The sequence below is a fragment of the Saccostrea cucullata genome, unplaced genomic scaffold (genome assembly GCF_032062105.1).
Source record: "Saccostrea cucullata isolate Sc308-1 unplaced genomic scaffold, CSIRO_AGI_Scuc_v1 ctg10260, whole genome shotgun sequence".
Taxonomy (NCBI): domain Eukaryota; kingdom Metazoa; phylum Mollusca; class Bivalvia; order Ostreida; family Ostreidae; genus Saccostrea; species Saccostrea cuccullata.
Window position 1 is genome coordinate 167 of NW_026927994.1, and position 20,618 is coordinate 20,784.

General features: G+C 35.0%; 1 protein-coding gene and 1 long non-coding RNA gene across 2 annotated transcripts; both read left to right on the forward strand.

Moving 5' to 3' along the window:
* The first annotated feature begins 633 nt into the window (after positions 1-633).
* LOC134276105 (uncharacterized) lies at positions 634-20,210 on the forward strand. The gene is made up of 5 exons (XM_062758381.1): positions 634-736; positions 884-1,787; positions 7,258-7,563; positions 17,100-17,603; positions 20,095-20,210. Exons 2-5 carry the CDS (start codon positions 962-964, stop codon positions 20,208-20,210), a joined length of 1,752 nt encoding a protein of 583 aa, XP_062614365.1. The 5' UTR covers positions 634-736; positions 884-961.
* On the forward strand, positions 8,803-10,860 carry LOC134276100 (uncharacterized). Its single transcript, XR_009993981.1, has 4 exons — positions 8,803-9,063; positions 9,985-10,044; positions 10,331-10,398; positions 10,573-10,860. It is a non-coding gene; the product is annotated as an uncharacterized LOC134276100 (long non-coding RNA).
* Positions 20,211-20,618: the final 408 nt, after the last annotated feature.

Here is a 20,618-nt window from a genome sequence, read left to right on the forward strand (position 1 = left end):
TCCGAAAGTTCATAAACCTTAAGTGCACTATTTTTTTTTTTTTTTTTTTTACAAATCATGAAAATACTTAAACATTATAATGGAATCATCGTACTAATAAAATAAGTCAGCGGATTGAGTTAAGGGACTTTGTTTCATTAAATTGATTTATTATATTTTTTATTTAAATTCAAGAAAGAAAATGTTTTTTTTTTAAATCCATAAATTGTACAATTTATATTTAAATAATTGATTAAAAAATATTTTATGAGTTAACATGTAGTTCACACAAGGTATGAACAGAATCCCGAAACTAGATACTGTTTGACACAAGGTGAGAGAGCAGTTCAGGTATGTCGACGGTGAACACACACGGGCCGAGCTGTAATTTAGAGGGATAGGGGAGATGGGGGTGTGGTGTTGACCGCACAGGAAGGCAGTGTGCTGATTAGCGAGGCACACATACGTGTCAGTTTTATGGCAAGGAAAGCTCTTTGATTTGTAAGAATGCAGTTTTTAACATGATTATTCTTTTGTAAATTACAAAGTTTGCACACTGGATTGTAAGTACAATGTTATTGAATGTCAGGTTTTAAATGATTTCATGTTAACATCTATAAGAACCTGAACTGTTTTCCAGTCTGTCACAATTTATATGTGTTTTAATTTATAAATATTGCTTTGTTAGACAGGTTTAATTGAGAACACTTGGAGGCTGCTATGAATGGAGACAAAGCATTGAGAAGCAAGTGTCAAGGTATTTATGTTTATCTGTTAATTCTATTTAATTGTTTAACACTGTATAAGTTTTGAAAACCCAAACATTTTACAATGAGTACATTTGTTATTTATAAACAGTGTGTTCCTGATGTAGATAATTCTAGAACAGTGTTGTAATTGACAGAGAGATCTCCCTGACTGAAGGAAATCAACACAGGATTATAAAGTCACAGGAAAAAGAAATAAAAGTCGTGTGTCAGTCATGTATAGACTGGTGTTACAGAAATCTGTCACAGTGTCTGGTGTTAGTAGGTGTGATCACATTACCCGTGTGACATCAGACCGGGTCTGGATCAGTGATGGTGAAGGCAATCTCATCTTAACTAACACGACAGGTGACATTCTAGACCATGTGACGGATTTATATCAATATGGTGGTGGAGTACATACTGTGACTAGGGATGGTGATGTGATTTATATAGACAGTGACCGTAACATCATAAAACGATCTAAAGATAAAGTAAAGACCACAGTGATACCATACACATCACCATGGATACCATGGAGTGTCTACAGCTCCCCCTCCACTGGACACCTGCTGGTCGGGATACATAATACTGATACAGTGACAGGCCAGGTAAACCGTTACACTAACACAGGAGGACACAAACAGACCATACAGCACGACAACACAGGTCAGGAACTGTATAGTTATCCTATCTACATCACAGAGAACCTCAATGGAGATGTTATTGTGTCTGACTATTGGCGTGCTGTAGTGGTGACAGACAGAAGAGGAATACATCGCTTCTCCTACACAGGTCACCCATCAGGATCACGACTATCACCATATGGAATCTGTACTGACGCGCTGTCACACATCCTGGTGTGTGATGATTACACCGACACAGTACATATCATTGATAAAGATGGTAACTACCTGACACAGTTAGATACAGAACAACACGGGATAAACAGACCATACAGCCTGAGTTATGATGACATCACCCGCTCTGTCTGGGTAGGATCATACCGCCACAACACAGTGAACATCTACAGACCTAACTATGGAGGGGAGAATCTGACTGGTAAGTTATACTGAAGTATTATTATATGTTTGTTTACAATGTTTAGTGTGTATAATATAGTATAGTCATTGTTTTATGTGTGATTACAAGACATTACGGAATTATCATAGTGATAACTTTTAAGTGTTTATACATTACATGCTTAATTGAATTCTAACTTGTGTTATGTAACAAGAAATGTTTTTAAGAAAGGATATTAATAGATAAGTTGTCAAATTAATAATGATTTGATTTTCATATTAGATTTAATTAGACATGTTAGAGTTATTTTAATGTGTACTTAGTTGTTAACTTTGTTGTCTGTGACAAACAAATCCTGATTTTGTACAGATTGTCTAATGATTTGTTAACATGGTTAAATAACTCTCATTGATTCTCTCTTCTATTTGGGTTAACATGATATTTTTATATTCCTCTGCTAAATGGTTTGTAGATTAAATTTGTAGATCACTACAAATGTCAGGAAATGGAAAAATAATTGTACAATTGGGGTTCATGAGTGTTGGAGGGAGGGAGGGGATGTCATAGACCTTATCATTAGATAATATATACTTTGAATACGTCATTCAATGTGTTAAAACAAAGTTTAATCACATTGACTACAAACATTTTGTACAGTACTGACAGTTAGATATAAACACCATTGATATTAACACAGCTCTGTCTAGGAATGTTGTGTATTTCTGTAGCAGGTGTTCAGTAAATCTACACTGTGTACTGGGGTGACATTCTACATGTATATTACATGGAGATTTTATGGTTAAAATGAAACCAATGCCAGAATTATAGAGTCATATCAGTGTAACCCCCCCTCCCACCCCCAACTTCACCACACACACACACACTCCCTCACCCTCTCCCTTCCTCACACACACACAATTTTTTGGGGGTAGGTTTGGGTGGGAAGGAGGTGTCACACAGTGTCTCACTTTATCATGCTATTTAATCTTTTTCTTTTAAGTACTGTTTTAGTGAAAAAACCCTTTTTGTTCTGTATTTACACAATGCATTATGTTACAAAGTGATGAAAGAAAACAAGCAATTGTGATTTGATGTGGCCCCTGGGCCTCTTGTTAAAACTTCTTAAGGTTGATAAGATGACGCAGTTAGTTTTTAGCTCTACTGATCAGAGACCAGAAGAGCTTATGCGATAGTAATGCGTCCGGCGTCCGTTCGTCTGTCTAGCTGTCCGTCTGTCTGTAAACAATTTTTCAAAATGCTACTCCTCCTACAGTTTTGGTCTGATTTCAATATAACTTGGCACACAAGTAGACTACACGAGGATACATAATTCTGTGTATCAGTTTTTGATTTTGATAAACGGTGTTGCCATGGTAACTAAAAATAGAACTTCTGTGAAATTCCTTTATAATGCTACTCCTCCTACAGTTTTGGTCTGATTTGAATATAACTTGGCACACAAGTAGACTACACTAAGATACATAATTCTGTTTATTGGTTTTTGATTTCGGTAAAAGGTGTTGCCGTGGTAACTAAAAATAAACATTTCTGTGAAATTCCTTTAAAATGCTACTCTTCCTACAGTTTTGGTCTGATTTCAATATAACTTGGCACACAAGTAGACTACACGAAGATACACAATTCTGTATATCATTTTTTGATTTCGATAAAAGGTGTTGCCGTGATAACTAAAAATAGAATTTCTGTGAAATTCCTTTAAAATGCTACTCCTCCTACAGTTTTGGTCTGATTTAAATATAACTTGGCAAACAAGTAGACTACACTAAGATACATAATTCTGTGTATTGGTTTTTGATTTCGATAAAAGGTGTTGCCATGGTAACTAAAAATAGAAATTTCTGTGAAATTCCTTTAAAATGCTACTCCTCCTACAGTTTTAGTTTGATTTCAATATAACTTGGCACACAAGTATACTACACTAAGATACACAATTCTGTATATCGTTTTTTTTATTTCGATAAAAGGTGTTGCCGTGGTAACTAAAAATAGACATTTCTGTGAAATTCTTACGAAATGCTATCCTTGTACAGTTTTGGTCTGATTTCAATATAACTTGGCACACAAGTAGACTACACTAAGATACATAATTCTATATATCGGTTTTTGATTTCGATTAAAGGTGTTGCCATGGTAACTAAAAATAGACATTTCCCTGAAATTCTTACAAAATGCTACTCCTCTTACAGTTTTGGTCTGATTTCAATATAACTTGGCACACAAGTAGACTACACTAAGATACATAATTCTACGTATCGGTTTTTGATTTAGGTGAATGTTGTTGCCATGGTTACTAAAAATAGAGATTTCTGTAAAATTGTTTCAAAATGCTACTCCTCCTAAAGTTTTGGTCTGATTTCAATATAACTTGGCACACAAGTAGACAGCACTACGATACATAATTCTATACATAGGGTTTGATTTCAATGAAAGATGTTGCCATGGTTACTAAAAATAGAAATTTCGGTGATTTTTTTTCAAAATGCTACTCCTCCTACAGTTTTAGTCTGATTTGAATATAACTTGGCACACAAGTAGATAACACTAAGATACATAATGCGGTGTATTGGTTTTTGATTTCAATGAACGGTGTTGCCGTGGTAACTAAAAATAGAAATTTCTGTAAAATTGTTTCAAAATGCTACTCCTCCTACAGTTTTGGTCTGATTTCAATATAACTTGGCACACAAGTAGACTACACTAAGATCCATAATTCTATGTATCTGTTTTTGATATCGATGAATGGTGTTGCCAAGGTTACTAAGAATAGAAATGTCTGTAAAATTGTTTCAAAATGCTTCTCCTCCTACAGTTTTAGTCTGATTTCGATATAACTTGGCACACAAGTAGACTACACTAAGAACATAAAGAGATTTTATCAAGGATCATTATTCTATTTATTGCTGTTGTTAAGTTTCAATTCCCAACTGCTTAAGTACTTTTCTCTTCCTTTGCTATAAGTACAAACCAGTAGAGCTTCAGTCTCGATACAGACTTCTGGTTTATTAGCAGAATAGCTCACCTGAGCCGTAGGCTCAAGTGAGCTTTTCTGATCACATTTTATCCGGCGTCCATCTGTCTAGCTGTCCGTCCGACTGTAAACTTTTCACATTTTCAACTTCTTCGTAAGAACCACTGGGTCAATATTAACAAAGCTTGATACAAAGCATCCTTGAGTGATGGGGAATTCAAATTGTCAAAATGAAGGGCCAAGTCCCCTTACAAGGGGAGATAATCAAGAAAAGATGAAAATAGGGTGGGTTTATTAAAAATCTTCCTCTTAAGAACCACTTGGCCAGAAAAGTTGAAACTTATGTGGAAGCATCCTGGGGTAGTGTAGATTCTAAATTATTAAAACCATGACCCCCAGGGGTAGGATGGGGCCACAATAGGGAATCTAAGTTTTATATAGAAATATATAGGAAACATCTTTAAAAATCTTCTTCTCAAGAACCACTGGGCAGAAAACCTGACACTTATGTAGAAGCACCCTGGGGTAGTTTAGATTCTAAATTGTTAAAACCATGACCCGGGGGGGGGGGGGGGCGGAACCACAATAGGGAATCCAAGTTTTACATTGAAATATGTAGGGAAAATCTTTAGAAATCTTCTTCTCAAGAACCAATGGCAAAGAAAAAATGAAACTTGTGTGGAAGTATCCTTGGGAAATGAAAATTCAAAACTATTAAAATCATGACCCCTGGGGATACTAAGGGCGGGGTCACAGTAGGGGATCCTAGTTTTACATAGAAATGCATACGAAAAATTCTCTAAAAATCATTTTCTCAAGAATCAACAGGCCATAAAAGCTGAAACTTGTGTTGAAGCATCATGGGGGTAGTGTTAATTCTAAATTGGCAAAATCATGACCCCCGGGGGTAGGGCGGGTGGTGCCACATTGACACAATAGGGAATCCACGTTTAACATAGAAATATATAGAAGAAAATTTAGAAATTTTCTTTCCAAGAACCACTGAGCCAGTAAAGCTGAAATTTATACGGAAGCATTCTGGGTAGTGTTGATTCTAAATTGTTAAAATCCTGACCCCAGGGAGGGGGTGGATATGGCCTCAATATGTAATACAAGGGGGGGGGGATTCTGGTTGAAAAAAGGCATCTCCAAAGTTACTCAGGTGACTCATGTCACCCATGGACCTCTTGTTTCACGAGTAAAAGACATTGCTATTTTTTTGCTACAGAAATAGTATTTAATTATATATGTTTGTAAATTTTAAACAGAGGAATTAATTTTTTTTTGACAAAAAATGTTTAATTTTGTCACAACTGACCTCAAGTTGTGATGGGTTCTTTAAATTTGTATTAACAACCCAAAACAAATAATATTTTGGATGACCTTCTGTTCACCAAGAAATAACAAGATTCATAATAATTAACAATAAATTTATCTACATATGTACAGTAAACATGAAAACGGCCAAAAGTTCAATCGTGGTCATCACTGGACAGATTTACACTTCACATCATGTCGCAATGTATGGTCCACCATATTGTCCCTTCCGGTCCATATCCTAAAAGTAGCCTTACCACATACACCAATCCTCCCGTCCAGAACAAAAGCTTAATATACAATTTTGGTCACCTACAATTTTCATAGGGTTTTCTAATAAAATATTCAAAACACACATCTGTTCAATATACTAGATTTTACAAACAAATTACAGAAGAAAACATATATTTTTGCCATTTAACAAGTAAATGAATTAAAGCGTATTAAATATATACATACTCGCTATATTGCTAACAGTTTTCCAAAGAAAATTGCTCTTTAAAGCTAACAACAAAAATATTGCAAAGTGAAAAAACTTACTGAGCTGTGGCATTTTATACATAAAAATCATACTGTCGGCCCCCAGGTCTTGCTCTCAACACTGCTACAAAACATCCCTGATTCCCAAGATCACACAGCAGGGGAAACAGTACACACCCAAGTTCACACAGCATGAGTAATATAAAAGACACAGCCAAGATTACTAAGCATGGGTAAAGTATAACTCCCGGCATCCAGACCTCATCTGACAAACACAAGCCAACACCCAGTATATAAATAACTGACCAAACTACTCAAACGGGCTCGACGAGTATACTTTGATAAAAATAGAACAAGTACAACTCAGTGACCAATAGTGCATAAACGAAATAAACGATAACTCCTAATGCCCAAATAAAGATAACTCTTACCAATACCTGTACAATAAGCTAATATTAATTATTAAACATTGACACAATGTCACTTGTGACAAATTTCAATCCTTGTTCATAGCCCATGACGTAAATCATACGACCAAAGCCATAATACCAGATAATATTCTGGGACTGAATTAGAAAAAATAAGATATGAAAATAACAGATCTAGAGTAACTTATTTTTTCCCTGGAACACCTGTAAAGAGCATTTAAAAAAATTCAAATTCTAGTGCTTCATATATATTTGTTCTGATGTCCATTCTGAGAACATTCTGTTTTTGTTATAGATCCTAGCAGTGATGATATAAATAAAGTGGAGGAGTTGAAGAAGTTTCTGAGGAAGGAGAAGACAACTGTTTCCCATGCCAGAGGAATAATTGTTGGATGTGCTGAGGCTGGAAAAACAACGCTACTGAAGCGATTAAGAGGGCAAAGTCAAACTGTCAGCAAAGCTACAAAGTCATCCAGGGGAATAACAACATTGCTGAAGCGATTAAGATGGAAACGCCAAGATATCAGTGAAGTTACCGAGTCCACCAGGGGACTGGAAGTCCATCAACATGTCTTCATTGTTAGAGATGGAGTTTTAGAAGGTAGAAAAAATTCTGAGACATATTCAAAGGACAAATGAAAAAGACACTTTTCAAACAGAAATACCTCTTTTGAGTTTTTGTATGAAACCCAGTTTTAAAGAAACTATTCATCAAAATTTATATGCTGAATACACATGTCACATGTATACACATGTTGCCTTACTAATGAAGCCTGGGCGGGGCATTCATGTCCTATGGACATATTTTTATGCCCCGCCATGAATATGGCCGGGGCATATAGTGTTTGTTATGTCCATCTTCCGTCCTTCCGTCCTTCTGTCCTTCCATCACACTTTGCATTTAGCTCTGTTCAAAGCTAAGTTTCAAAGAAACTATCCAAAACACTTTTATCAAATTTCATATGCTGATAGATATTGATGAGAGCTATGCAACTGCATCAACATTTTTTGACCTTGACCTTTCCTTTGGCCTTGACCTCACCTGAGCCGGGGGTAGGGTGGGGCCAAAATGGCCGATCAAAGTTTTACATAAGAATATATAGGAAAAATCTTTAAAAATCTTCTCAAGAACCACTGGGCTAGGAAAGATGAAACTCATGTGGAATCATTCTCAGGTAGTGTAGATTCAAGTTTGTTCAAATCATGAACTCTGGGGGAAGGGTGGAGCCAAATGGCCAATCAAAGTTTTACATAGGAATATATAGGGAATCCTTTTAAAATCTTCTTTTCAAGTACTTCAAAGCCATGCTTATAGTGATATCTATAGGGAATCATCCGCAGGTAGTGTAGATTCTAGTTTATTCAAATCATGACCTCCTTGGGGGTTAAAATTCAACCCCCCCCCAGTAAACTTTCAGTTCTGATCTGATATGTGCTTTTTCCTAACCAATTGCTCAGGTGAGCGATGTGGCCCCTGGGCCTCTTGTCTTAAATTAGTGTTTAGCTCAGTTTTAAACATACCATTTAAGATGGTGTTATCAAACTTCACATGTTAATATAAACTTGCCTGGATGATGCATCTACGCAGTACAGTTAAGGCAACACATGAAAAAAATATGGTAATGAAGTCATAATGAGGTCTGACGTCATGACAGTTGCTCCGCCCTGATTGATCCATATAAGGAAATGGTGCTCAAAATAACAATTTACCGATATCTGCAAGAATTTGTAATAAACAGCAATATCTTCATGTTGAAATAGAAAATAATTAGTGATTTCCTCGTATATATAATAGCATGTCTTTAAAATAATTCTCTTTTAATTGTGCCGTTTGTCTGCATTCGGCTTCAGCCAAGCGCTTGCACTCGGTGACACGGAATGTTGTTTACATCTAAAAACGTGGCGACATCAGCTGAGATTTGCAGTGGATTTAAATGCAATAACCACACAATCTTCAAAGAAAATAGGGATAAAATAAGAGACACGGCATTGTTTCTTCCTTTTACGAGAATATGAGGACATTATTTCGGAAAATAGCAGAAAACTGAGACGATATGCACCAGCTCCGTAGATCCATCACTGCACTGAAATTCCAGGCCAGGTAGGCCCCTATGTATACGCATATGTAGGTACATGTGTAGATCTAGAATATGTAGACATGCTTTTGTTAACATAAAAAACCCGAGTGTGCTCATGTTCATTTCACATCATATCACAGTCAGTGAAAAACTGTAATGCAGTGCCTTGTGTGTAACCACACCCCCCCATACTAAGTTGCACACTTTTTAGAATTATTAAAAATTAATTGCACTAAATATGTACTGAGTTCCTGTCAATTAGCTTATTTTCTTTGAGACAATATGTATTAATAATGGAGGTCATCAGTAACAAAAATTTAAACTAAAATAAATTAAATGAGATGTTTTCATTGTTTCAATCAATGATTCACTAGTGACTAGGCCTATACAAGCTATGATGTCTTTTGACATATTACAAATATACACAATTTTAAAAAAAATCAGTATCATTGTGTTGAACACATAGAAGCCCCACTTCAGATCTATGGTGAACCGTTCACGGTAGCCTAGTGGTAGAGCGTTCGCTTCGTGATCGGGATTCTCGTTCCGGGCGCCGCGTCAAACCTAAGACGTAAAAATAGGTAGTGACTGTTCCTTCGCCAAGCGCTTGGCATCAGAAGTGAAAGTCACGGGTCTTTCGGATATGACCTTAAAAACGTAGGTCCCGTGTCACGGTAGGCGCTGGCACGATAAAGAACCCTCACTGCTCAATGGCCCTGAGTGCCGAGTATAGGTCTAAATTTGAAGCCCTTCACCGGCATACGGTGACGTCTCCGTATGAGTGAAAAATTCTCGAGAGAGACGTTAAACAATATACAATCAATCATACAATCAGATCTATGGTTGTAATTTTCTAGAATTTCTAAAGTAATGAAAAAAATATTCATTTTTTGTTTAGATTACATGTACATTAAATTATTTATATAATATTTTTATCATTGTAGCTGTCAAGAGTATCAGGCTTAAAGAATGAATAAATAAAAAATGCATCATTTCTCCACAGGGTATGTATACTTCTAAAGCATTTCACATTTTTAAAGTTTGCATGTACTTTACATTTTTTTTCACTTTGGTAAAGGAGAAACTCCGATAACTATTGTACTAAATGTCAGAAGTTTCACTTTCCCAGAGAAGTTTTGTAACACATTTTTTTTCCATTTATATGAATTACATAAATTCACTACAGTATACAATGTAGCATAGTTTTTTGTAAAATGTAATTCCATTTTATTCTACAATGTATATTTAGTAATTTCATAGCATATAACTGCATATTATATTGTGTTGTAGGCATAGCTATTCCTGTGGACTAATGGATTTATTCAGGCAGGAAGTTAATCTATCATTTAAGGAAAATGGTATGCTCAATATTAGCTATAAACCATACAAAGTTTTGATAATAAAACTAACAGAAGAATTGAAAACATGTATATGCATTCTATGTTAAATGTTTCAATGCATTTTTTAATTTCATTTTTTAAAACACAAATTACTTTCAATAATGGTATTTCCTGATTTTCTCATATTTTCAGAATTCATTTTATCCACAAGAACATGAAGTGATGGAAATAATTTGCACCTGCCCAGCATTCCTAGGCCTACAGTCTATCATTGGATTTGAAAAGAAATGTTTATTTAATAAATTTTCTAGATAAACAAAATAATTTGACTTTTTAATTTATTTACTGTTCATGTGTTGAAAAGGCCATTAAGATTTGAAAATCTTAACTTGCATACTATTTTGTGTGGAGGGTACTAATGTCCATAAAGATCTTATTTCCAGCATGTGTATTGTGTTCATTTATTTTTTAATAATATTAAAAAAAACCCCAGAAGACTAGCTATCCTCCTAATTGATTCAAAATAGGATAGGGGACCACCATTTGATTCTGAGGGAAAGGGGGGGGGGGGGGGCAGGCGAGTTTTTCCAGATTTTTTTTTATTTTCATGTCAATGAAGGACAGATTAATATTTATTTCCGATTAATAAAATGAAGGACAGATTATTTGTTTTCCCCTTCATTGAAAAGTCTAACATGAAAAAAAAATGTTTAAAAAGATCACTGATCTGCAAGTATTTATTTCTAAGATCTGCCAGCCCCTCCCCTCGGAATAAAATGGCTGTCCCCTTGACAAATACAGGAGTATAGCCCAATCCTTTCTTATTAGTTCCTAAAACTTAAAACTTAGTTTATATCCCTTAATTACCAGTAAGCGGTCTGAATAACCGTCTGATTGAAAGCGATCGTAGATCTGAACATGATCTCGTATGCAGAAAGAAAAAAAAATATGAAAACAAGTTTGTGTACGATAGGCGTCGGAAGCAAATGAAAGGGGGCTAATTGAAAGGGGGAGGGGGCTTAACCAAAAGAAAAGGTAAATTCAAATGCCTACATTACGTACATGTATATAATTTGAAAATAAGTATGGAGGCTAATCCCCAGCCCCCCCCCTCCCCCCACCCCGTTCCGACGCCTATGCGTACAGTAGTGTGAGAGGGGAATAGATATATACTTAATTATTAATGAAGGCTATATTTTAATTAACCATTTGTGTTCTCCTAAATATATCGGCAATATTTAGACCTGTTTGTAAGTAATACTACATGTATATACACATCATTGAGGAAATGCGTGAGGTTTGAAAGACATTTAATGTACACAATATATGGAGAACGAATACACAGAAAAGAAAGAAATGTCAACGATTTTTATGCATACCGTTTGATAAAGTAAAAAAAAGGAGTCCAGCCCTGTCCGCATGTATATTTATTTAAAATTTACGAGGTAAACAAACTATATCAAGTACTCAAGAGTTATCTCCCATGCTGGGTCAATGATGCGTTTGAAAACTAAAATTAGATTGACTTTTCCAAGATTTCAATTTTTAATCAAAAAGTGCAAGGGCAAGGCGACAATCTAAAAATTAGGTTTTTATTTTAAATTATTTATTTTATTGTATAGTTTTCAAAAAATGATGCTCATTTCTTTGTAATCCTATAGTTAATTTATAATTCGCGATGAAATTAGGAAAATATCCTATTTTTCATACATTACTGTCTGTTTTAGCTGAATAACTTAATTATATCGAAAAACTAACTGAATGAGCATCACTTTTGAGAAAGTATAGATACATAGTGACAACATAAAACATTTTGCAGTTAATTTTTTGTTTGCCTTGCCCTTGCACTTTTTGGTTAAATTTGACATCTCATTTCTTAGCTAAAATCAGCCCACGTGACTTCAAGGGGTCACATGATGTCAAAAAATACCGATGTGAAAAGCGATGGACATACTCTTCAAGATAAGATATAGCTATTTTAACTAGAGTGTCTTTCTCAAAAATAAAACTGTTAAACATTATATGTATCGGATTCCGTGCGTTTTTATAGAAAATGTTGCCTTAACTGTACTGCGTAGGGATGAACACTACCAGACTTTGTTCAAATCATGGACTCTACATTTTCCAGATGAGTGACCAGGTTTAAGTGTTTGGAGCAGGTCCATTCCTCAGGAACTAAAAGCCCTACTTGGACCAAACTTGCATAGATTATGCATTTAGGGATGGACAATACCAGACTTGCTTCAGATGCTGGATCTGACCTACATTTTCATTCCCAAGTAACTATAAGCCCTACCTGAATCAAACTTGCCTGGATGATGCATCTAGGGATGGACATACCATTCTCAGGATGCTGGATCTGACCTACATTTTGATTCCCAAGTAACTATGAACTAAACTTGCATGGATGATGCATCTAGGGATACTACCAGACTTGCTTCTGATTCTGGATCTGACCTATATTTTGATTCCCAAGTAACTATAAGCCCTACCTGAACCAAACTTGCATGGATGATGCATCTAGGGATGGAGACTTCCAAACTTGCTTGGAATGTGTGACCTAGTTTATTCCAAAGTAACTATAAGTCCTACCTGAACTAAACTTGCATGGATGATGCATCTAGGGATGGACACTACCAGACTTGCTTCGGATGCTGATATGTGCTTTTTTAACCAATTGCTCAAGTAACTATAAGCCCTACCTGAACCAAACTTGTCTTGGATGATGTTCTAGGGATGGACACTAACACCACTTGCTTCAGATGCTGGATCTGACCTATATTTTCATTCCTAAATAACTATAAGCCCTGCCTAAACCAAACTTGCCTGGATGATGCATCTAGGGATGGACACTACCAGACTTGCTTCGGATACTGGATCTGACCTATATTTTCCTTCCCAAGTAACTATAAGCCCTTCCTGAACATACATTGCATGGATGATGCATCTAGGGATGGACACTACCAGACTTGCTTCAGATGCTGGATCTGACCTCTATTTTCATTCCCAAGTAACTGTAAGCCCTGCCTGAACCAAACTTGCATGGATGATGCATCTAGGGATGGAAACTACCAAACTTGCTTCGGATGCTGGATCTGACCTACATTTTCATTCCTTAGTAATTATAAGAATATAAGCCCTACCTGAACCAAACTTGCATGGATGAATCATCTAGGGATGTACACTACCAGACTTGCTTCGGATGCTGGATCTGACCTATGTTTTCATTTCAGGGTAGTAACTATAAGCCCTACCTGAACCAAACTGATCAAATTTTATACACATACAAATTTTCATGTTGCTTTACTAATATATCCTCGGCGGGGCATTCATGTCCTATGGACATATTTCTAGTTAGTTCTTACAATGTTCAATCTAGAATATTCAATCATCATATAATAAATACTGTAGATTCCTAAATATACACGTGGAATTAATTATCGCGTAATTTTGCAAGAAGCACCACAAACGAAATTAAAGCAGCTTAATGCGAAACAGGCACATATTATCTTAAACAATAAAAATACGTCATTACGTAGATAATATATAAAAGTAAATAATAAGATTGATTTAATAGTTTATTACAACAATCCCTACATGGAAAACATAGATCAAAAACCTTATTGACAAACAGAAGTTCCTGACGGGAAGTTAAGATCTGTTGTGAAGGCACTTTTGAAAAAAATAGATTTATAGATTATATTTAGGCCATATAAAACTGAAATCTTGGTTCTCAGGCCCGCGCGCATCCGTTTTGAGGTAGCCGCATTGCTGATTTTTTTGTATTTTTGATAAAATAAAAAGTTGTTATTGCGGAGACCAATCCGGGAAAAAATTCCGACCTCATTTGTTTCATAGTTTAGTATTCAAATATCACTTCCGGTAGCCATTTACAATGAGATTTTGGCTACTTCGTTTGAAAATACATTCGAGGATATTACGATGTTTACACACTGTTAATCAATGGATAAAGCAGAAATTTTGACCAGAAATGGAAAGTATATCTGTGATTAAAAAAATTATCATAATGTTAAAGAAAATTCGGAAATTAAAATTTAAAAAAATACCTCCCTCATCTACTTTATTGCCAATAAAATGAAAAATAAAATGCCGCCCTCCCGCATCTGTTTTGGAGAAAATTGGCCTGAGAACCAGAGAATTAAATTTTGATAGCCTTAATTATGAAGATAATTCAAACCTGAGTATTTTTTTCCATTAGTAGAAGCCTAAGTCATAATATATAGATCTTTTAAAAATCAAGAAATTAATATGCATATATACGTATATATTCCAAGAATAAGGAAAATCAGATATATTTAAAGATTTAAAAAAAAAGAAGTTTAGTAATGAAGGCTAAAATATTGTCCGTCTACAGATATATAAAGTACTTTGTGAAATCTGTTTTAAAACTCTTGATCGACTGTTCATTTGTGTTTTCTTATTCTGGCGATTTGCTGTTGAAGAGCTCATTCGCGATAATAAGTACTCACGAAAAATAAGGAATCTACAGCTTAGTTGGAATTTTACCAAGTCCAAGGGGCATATCTCTGTCAAAAGAAACTTGACCTAGATATTAATTTGATCAATCTGTATACCAACATTTCATTTCAGCATTTCAGTATGTGCAATGGTTGTGAAGAAAATGAAGGAAACTTAGTGGACCAATAGACAGACCGGTTGACAGACCGACGAACTGACAGACAGCAGCAAAGCAATATCCCCTCGATTCTTCGAAGGGGGATATAAGAAAAATTATTGTTTGAATAATGAACACATATATGTTGATTTAAGTTAAAATCAATAGACTGTTTGTTCTCAATCCTCAGATATGAAAAAAGAGATAAGGCCTAAAAAATAATAACTTGATTCTCAGGCTCATCCGCATTTTATTCAACAATTCGCATTACCCACTTTTATCCTCAAATAATAAAATACAATTTCTCTCATGCGCTCGTCAATTACCCCCCCCCCCCCCCCCCAAAAAAAAAAAAAACGGATTTCCTGACTGCATTTTGACTGCATTTTAGAAATCAGTCAAACGTAAGACAAACATCATGATTATTCAAATTTTTCCTAAATTTATGGCCGTGTACACAGGATAAAGCATCAAGATTTAGATAAGTTATGATGGCATTGATTTCAGTGCAGCTTCATGAGGAATCTACTTCCACGGTACAAAGTGGGGTTTCTGAAGGTTTTCCACAGTAGAACTCGATCAATAACATGGTTAAAGATAACTCCATCAACCTTAGAACTCGAACGTCAGTTGGATTCACAGATTTCATGTAGTGTGGTAAACCAAAACTGAGGAATTAGACAAAGTTTATAAAATTATAAGCACTATTTATAGTGCTGAAACACAGTACAAAGCAGCATCACTGTTGGGTTTTGTTAAGTGTACACATCTTGTTTCCATCGTTTCATTATATGAATTAATCAAGATTTAGGTACAATAGAGAAAGAAGACACAATCAAGGATTTCCATTTCAGTCCGCATTGTTGTCAATTTTCATGAGGAATACTTGCCATGTATCCTTATGTAAAGGGGATAGGTTTTCCTAAGGGGTGATAATTATGAACCTTGAAAAATTTGGAACTCAAGAACCCTTTGGCCAATCAGTAGTGTAGATTCCAAATCATGCCACAGGGATCCTTCAAGGGCCTCAAGTTTTACATAAGTGGTTGGACCCCTAAAAACTGGATAATCAGGAAAACAAAACATGAGGAATAAGACAAAGTTTAATAAAATTATAAGCACTATTTATAGTGCTAAAACACTTTGATTAGTTGTGTTACGTAAGAATTAGAATCAAGTTTCTGTTCCTATATATTAGTTAACTAAGAAAATCATTTAATCCACATAAAGAAAAAAGGTCACTGTTACATTTTAGTGGTAAATAAAATTTCATACATTTGTTTTTAGGATGAAAATCGTTTCATGTTATATGACATTAAGGGGATCATACTTGCTGATTAGAATTTTACACTAAAATACACAAACACACAAATAAAAGAACCACTTGAAAGTTGAAAAATTCCATAACACTTCATTTAAAAATATATTTCAGGCAGTTTGTTAGAATCATCAAATCACCTGAGCCAAAGGCTCATGTGGACCTAAGTTCAATCCTCAGAATCTTGTATTACAAATTGTTTAACCTTTTTTGATAAACACCTGAGTTCAGTGTATCCAATAGTAAAATTGCATTAAACTTGGTTAAATGTTATTCAAGTAGAGGAATCGTCATGAACCGCCTATTCAACATTCATTAAAGGGGTAGGTTACACAGGGGCCACACCGGATGAACAAAGTTTAACATAGGAATATATAGGAAAAATCTTTTAAAAAATCGTCTTCTCAAGGACTTCAAAGCAATGATTAATGATACTATAGTAAACTTTTCAGTTCTGATCTGATTTGTGTTTTTTCCAAGATGATTTGCTCAGGTGAGAGATGTGGCCTCTGGGCCTCTTGTTTTGATATCTACACTTGATGCTTGAACATCGTGGACTACAAATTTAGTTTTGAAATTATATCTTTAAAAAAAAATTCCCGCGTCTGTTTTTCATGAGATATAAAGAAAAAAAATGTCCCTCATGCATTTAATATTCTTAAGAAAACAAGACTGAGAACCCAGTTATAATTTTTTTGCCTAAATAATTACTGTACGATGTGCTAAATGAAAACAAAACTAAATAACAACATTCCTCTTTTTCAGTGGCTGATGATGACTCGCCATTCAAGTCATTTATCAGAATAAATGCTACAGATTTGAAAGCAGACCCAAGCAGTAGTGCCGTTGCCAGCTCTGATGCAAACGAAAAAGAAAATTTGGAAGTAGGAAGTACTGATAAAAGTACTGAAGTAGTTTATAGCCGAGAGGAAAAGAAAGAAGAGAATGTGGAAATGTCTAGTTCACCCACGGAGGACACAGAAGAAGAGAACACAGTAGAGGTAATGGCCAATCTTATCTCCCAGGAAGCTACAGCTATGGTGAAAGATGAAATTTTTCAGAAAATCTTGTCTGAAAAAGAGAAGTTACCAACAGTAAGCATGCTGGATTTTGCTGGCCAGTTAGCATATTATGCCTGTCACCAAATTTACGTAACACAAAAGGCTTTCTTTATCCTTGTGTTGGACATGACTAAGAAGTTTGAAGATGTTGTCAGTAAAGAGAAAGATAACCAAGAAGGATCAATCTTCTCTGTGTGGACGTACAAAGGTAAGACACTTGTAAAATGTTTTATTTTTAGCTCATCTGAGCCAAAGACTCATAGAGCTAATGCTATTGCCATTTGTTCGGTGTGCGGCATGCGTTGTGCAGTGTGCATAAACTTGTTAGATTACGGGCCATTATATAAGGGGTGCATGTTTTGCTAAGAGAGGGTAACATTTGAAACTTTGTCACCCCAAGGAAAACCATTGTCAGCGCGTCCGCGGAGTTGACAATGGTTTTCCGTGGGGTGTCAATTTAAAATGTTACCCTCCAAAACAGGCACCATTTATTTTATTATACTGAATGTCTTATTACATTAAAGACGTCAGCAAAAAATGCTATGAAAAAAACGTCGATGTGTCTTTACGTTGTTTAGAAAGCTTTCACACTCACCGGTTCACCCTTTCCAATACATACCAATTTTATTGTTTGTTTGATACTCATTTAGATCATATAAAGTTTCATTATTTCTGGCTCGGGAGCATGTTTCCTACACTCGCAAGCATGTATCGTCTGTCGTTTGTTGTTTTCAAGTAAGTTTATCGGACGCAAACTTTAGCAATTGACGTCAAGTTAATTCCAATCTTTCAAACGCGCAACTGACATTTTTAGAATTCTACGGTGAACCGTTGTGCGCATAATTTCCACGCATGTGGCATTACCATTGTGTTACCCGTTGTCACGTGTGTTGCTAAGGCTCAGGGTAATTGATACGGATTGTTAACTCATGTCTAAACCAATCAGATCTTAGTATTTAACATGAAAGTACTAATAATACTCAATATCCCCTTGGTCAATAATTGTCCAATTTGTCAAAAGGTATCCTTGGCCTAATGGCTTCCATCTGTAAAAAAAACACTGGGTAGTGAACCTTAGGCAAGGGGATATAATTAGAAAAAATGAAACAAAAATACTGGTTGCTAAAAAAATCTCTTCTCAAGAACTGATGTTGTAGATAAAAATTTGCATGGGGAATTACCCTCAGGCAAACAGCATGGTCTCAAGGTCTCTTCAAAGTTGTCCAGAAATTACTTAAATTTTATTAAAATGTTGATATTTTGCTTACTATAAGGACTTTTTGTCAGTTGATGCATCTAAGGACCTCATTAGTCATTACGTTGACTTAAAAGTAGGTCAAGATGACTTTATAAATATTGAGCCCATTCTTTTTCAAAATGATTTAGAGGCATATTTTGAACAATTTCTGGTCTATGCTCATTAAACTTTCTTAGTTGATGCATCATAGGCAGGTTTGTGGATAACCACTTGCCCACTTGCAAAAGCAGGTAAAATTTGTGTGGGTGATTAGATATTAAAAAAGAACATTCGAAGATGAATTCTGTTTATAACTTTCAATAAATTAAAAATGGTTTTCATCTTTTTAAGAGGAATGAAGTAAAATAATTTTAATATTGGCAATTTTTAACAGAAATCATTAATTTTAGAATTTTTTTTCAATAATCTCAAGTTTTTGGTCTTAGTCATAAGTTCTTTTTGTAAAAGGGACCACTGGTTGCCCAAATGGAAAATGATTTTTTCCCCGGAATACAATCAAATTTCAGTTTTATTTTTGATGTACTTTAGTTTCAGAATGAACGCTCTACTAACCTAGATTATTTATGTTGCGTACAAGCATATTCTTCAATCATATATGTGACTTTGATCATACATGGCGATTTATCGTTTCGGTTATAAGGAAAAGACCAACTAATTATTTTCCCATAGAACTCTATAAAAACCTTAGGCCCTTCAGTACTTAATTAGGACAATTTCAGAAAATCCTTAGCATCATTAAAAACTTCCTTCTGAGCCCTTGCAAAAAAAAATGAAAAAAAAATATATATGGTCCTATGGCGTTTATTGTAAAAATTGCAGTTATTTTCAACTTATAGCGATCAGCAGTAAATAACACGCTACATCAAAAATCATTAATTACTACAGTAGTATATAAAGTGTATACTGTATATAAAATGTATTTAATAATACATGTCCATGTGTTCATGTGGTAGTATTAGATACAGGTATCATGGCTTCCTATAGAATCATGCAAAGGAAAACATTTTTGGGCTAGTGGGTTAATCTTCAGCTCAATTTGGAAGAGCACAGAGGCCAGGTATGGGTTCAATCCGAAGAAGACTAGGCATATACATGTAAATGTCTCTATTGGAAGAGCACAATACAAGCCCAAAGTATGTTTCTGTGGCAGGTATTTATTTGTTTCAGTGGATTTGACACATGAATTGATGGTCAGTAGCCGGGAATAATGAATCTGCATCTGTTTATAGAGGGTGTTGCCATTGAAACTGACAAGACTTCTCCCAATACACTGCTTACCGTACAAAAGTACACTACATCATGATATATATCTTTCCTAAAAATCAATTTTTTTCCACTTGTATAAGTACTAACCAGTAAAGCTACAGTCTCATTCAGAATTGTAGTTTTATTGTTACGCTTTATTTGTTCCTTTAGACTTACATACTCTTGTTTCTTTTAGACTACTTGAAGTTTTGGATAACCTCAATCAAGACATTTGGAGGCAAAAGGCACCACTGTTTCTTGTTGCCACACACACAGAGAAAAAATCTAAAAGATGTAAGTATTCTGTCTTAGAGAAATATGAATTATAAAGGAATAAACAGATCTCCAACCTATCGTGAAAATTACAAGTAATCCATACTTAATAAATACAAACACAAGAGTCATTTATCCTATAAGGTTTTAAGATTGGTTACAGTCTTTACAAAATGAATTGGTTTCTATTTTATGTCGAAGCATGGGAAAAATCGTATAATAATTCATGTCTTTTACTGTAGACATACTCTTTTCCCACATCAAACGAAATAAATGAATATAATTAAGAAATAAGGTAAGTTCAATTTCGGGTTGGTTTCAAACCATAAAGCCCGAAGGGCTTTCGAAGAATCTATGTGTGAACCCGTTTTACTTATGCATGTAATTTCAACTTATGTTATCCAATTACGTGTTTACGCTTTATAAACCGCGAAGCGGTTTATAAGA

Excerpts from the sequence above, each read along its gene's own strand:
- LOC134276105 (XM_062758381.1), top strand. The coding sequence starts at position 962 with ATGTATAGACTGGTGTTACAGAAATCTGTCACAGTGTCTGGTGTTAGT. Across the intron at positions 7,564-17,099 it reads TAGAGATGGAGTTTTAGAAG|TGGCTGATGATGACTCGCCA; the intron begins GTAGAAAAAATT and ends CCTCTTTTTCAG. Across the intron at positions 17,604-20,094 it reads CTCTGTGTGGACGTACAAAG|ACTACTTGAAGTTTTGGATA; the intron begins GTAAGACACTTG and ends TGTTTCTTTTAG.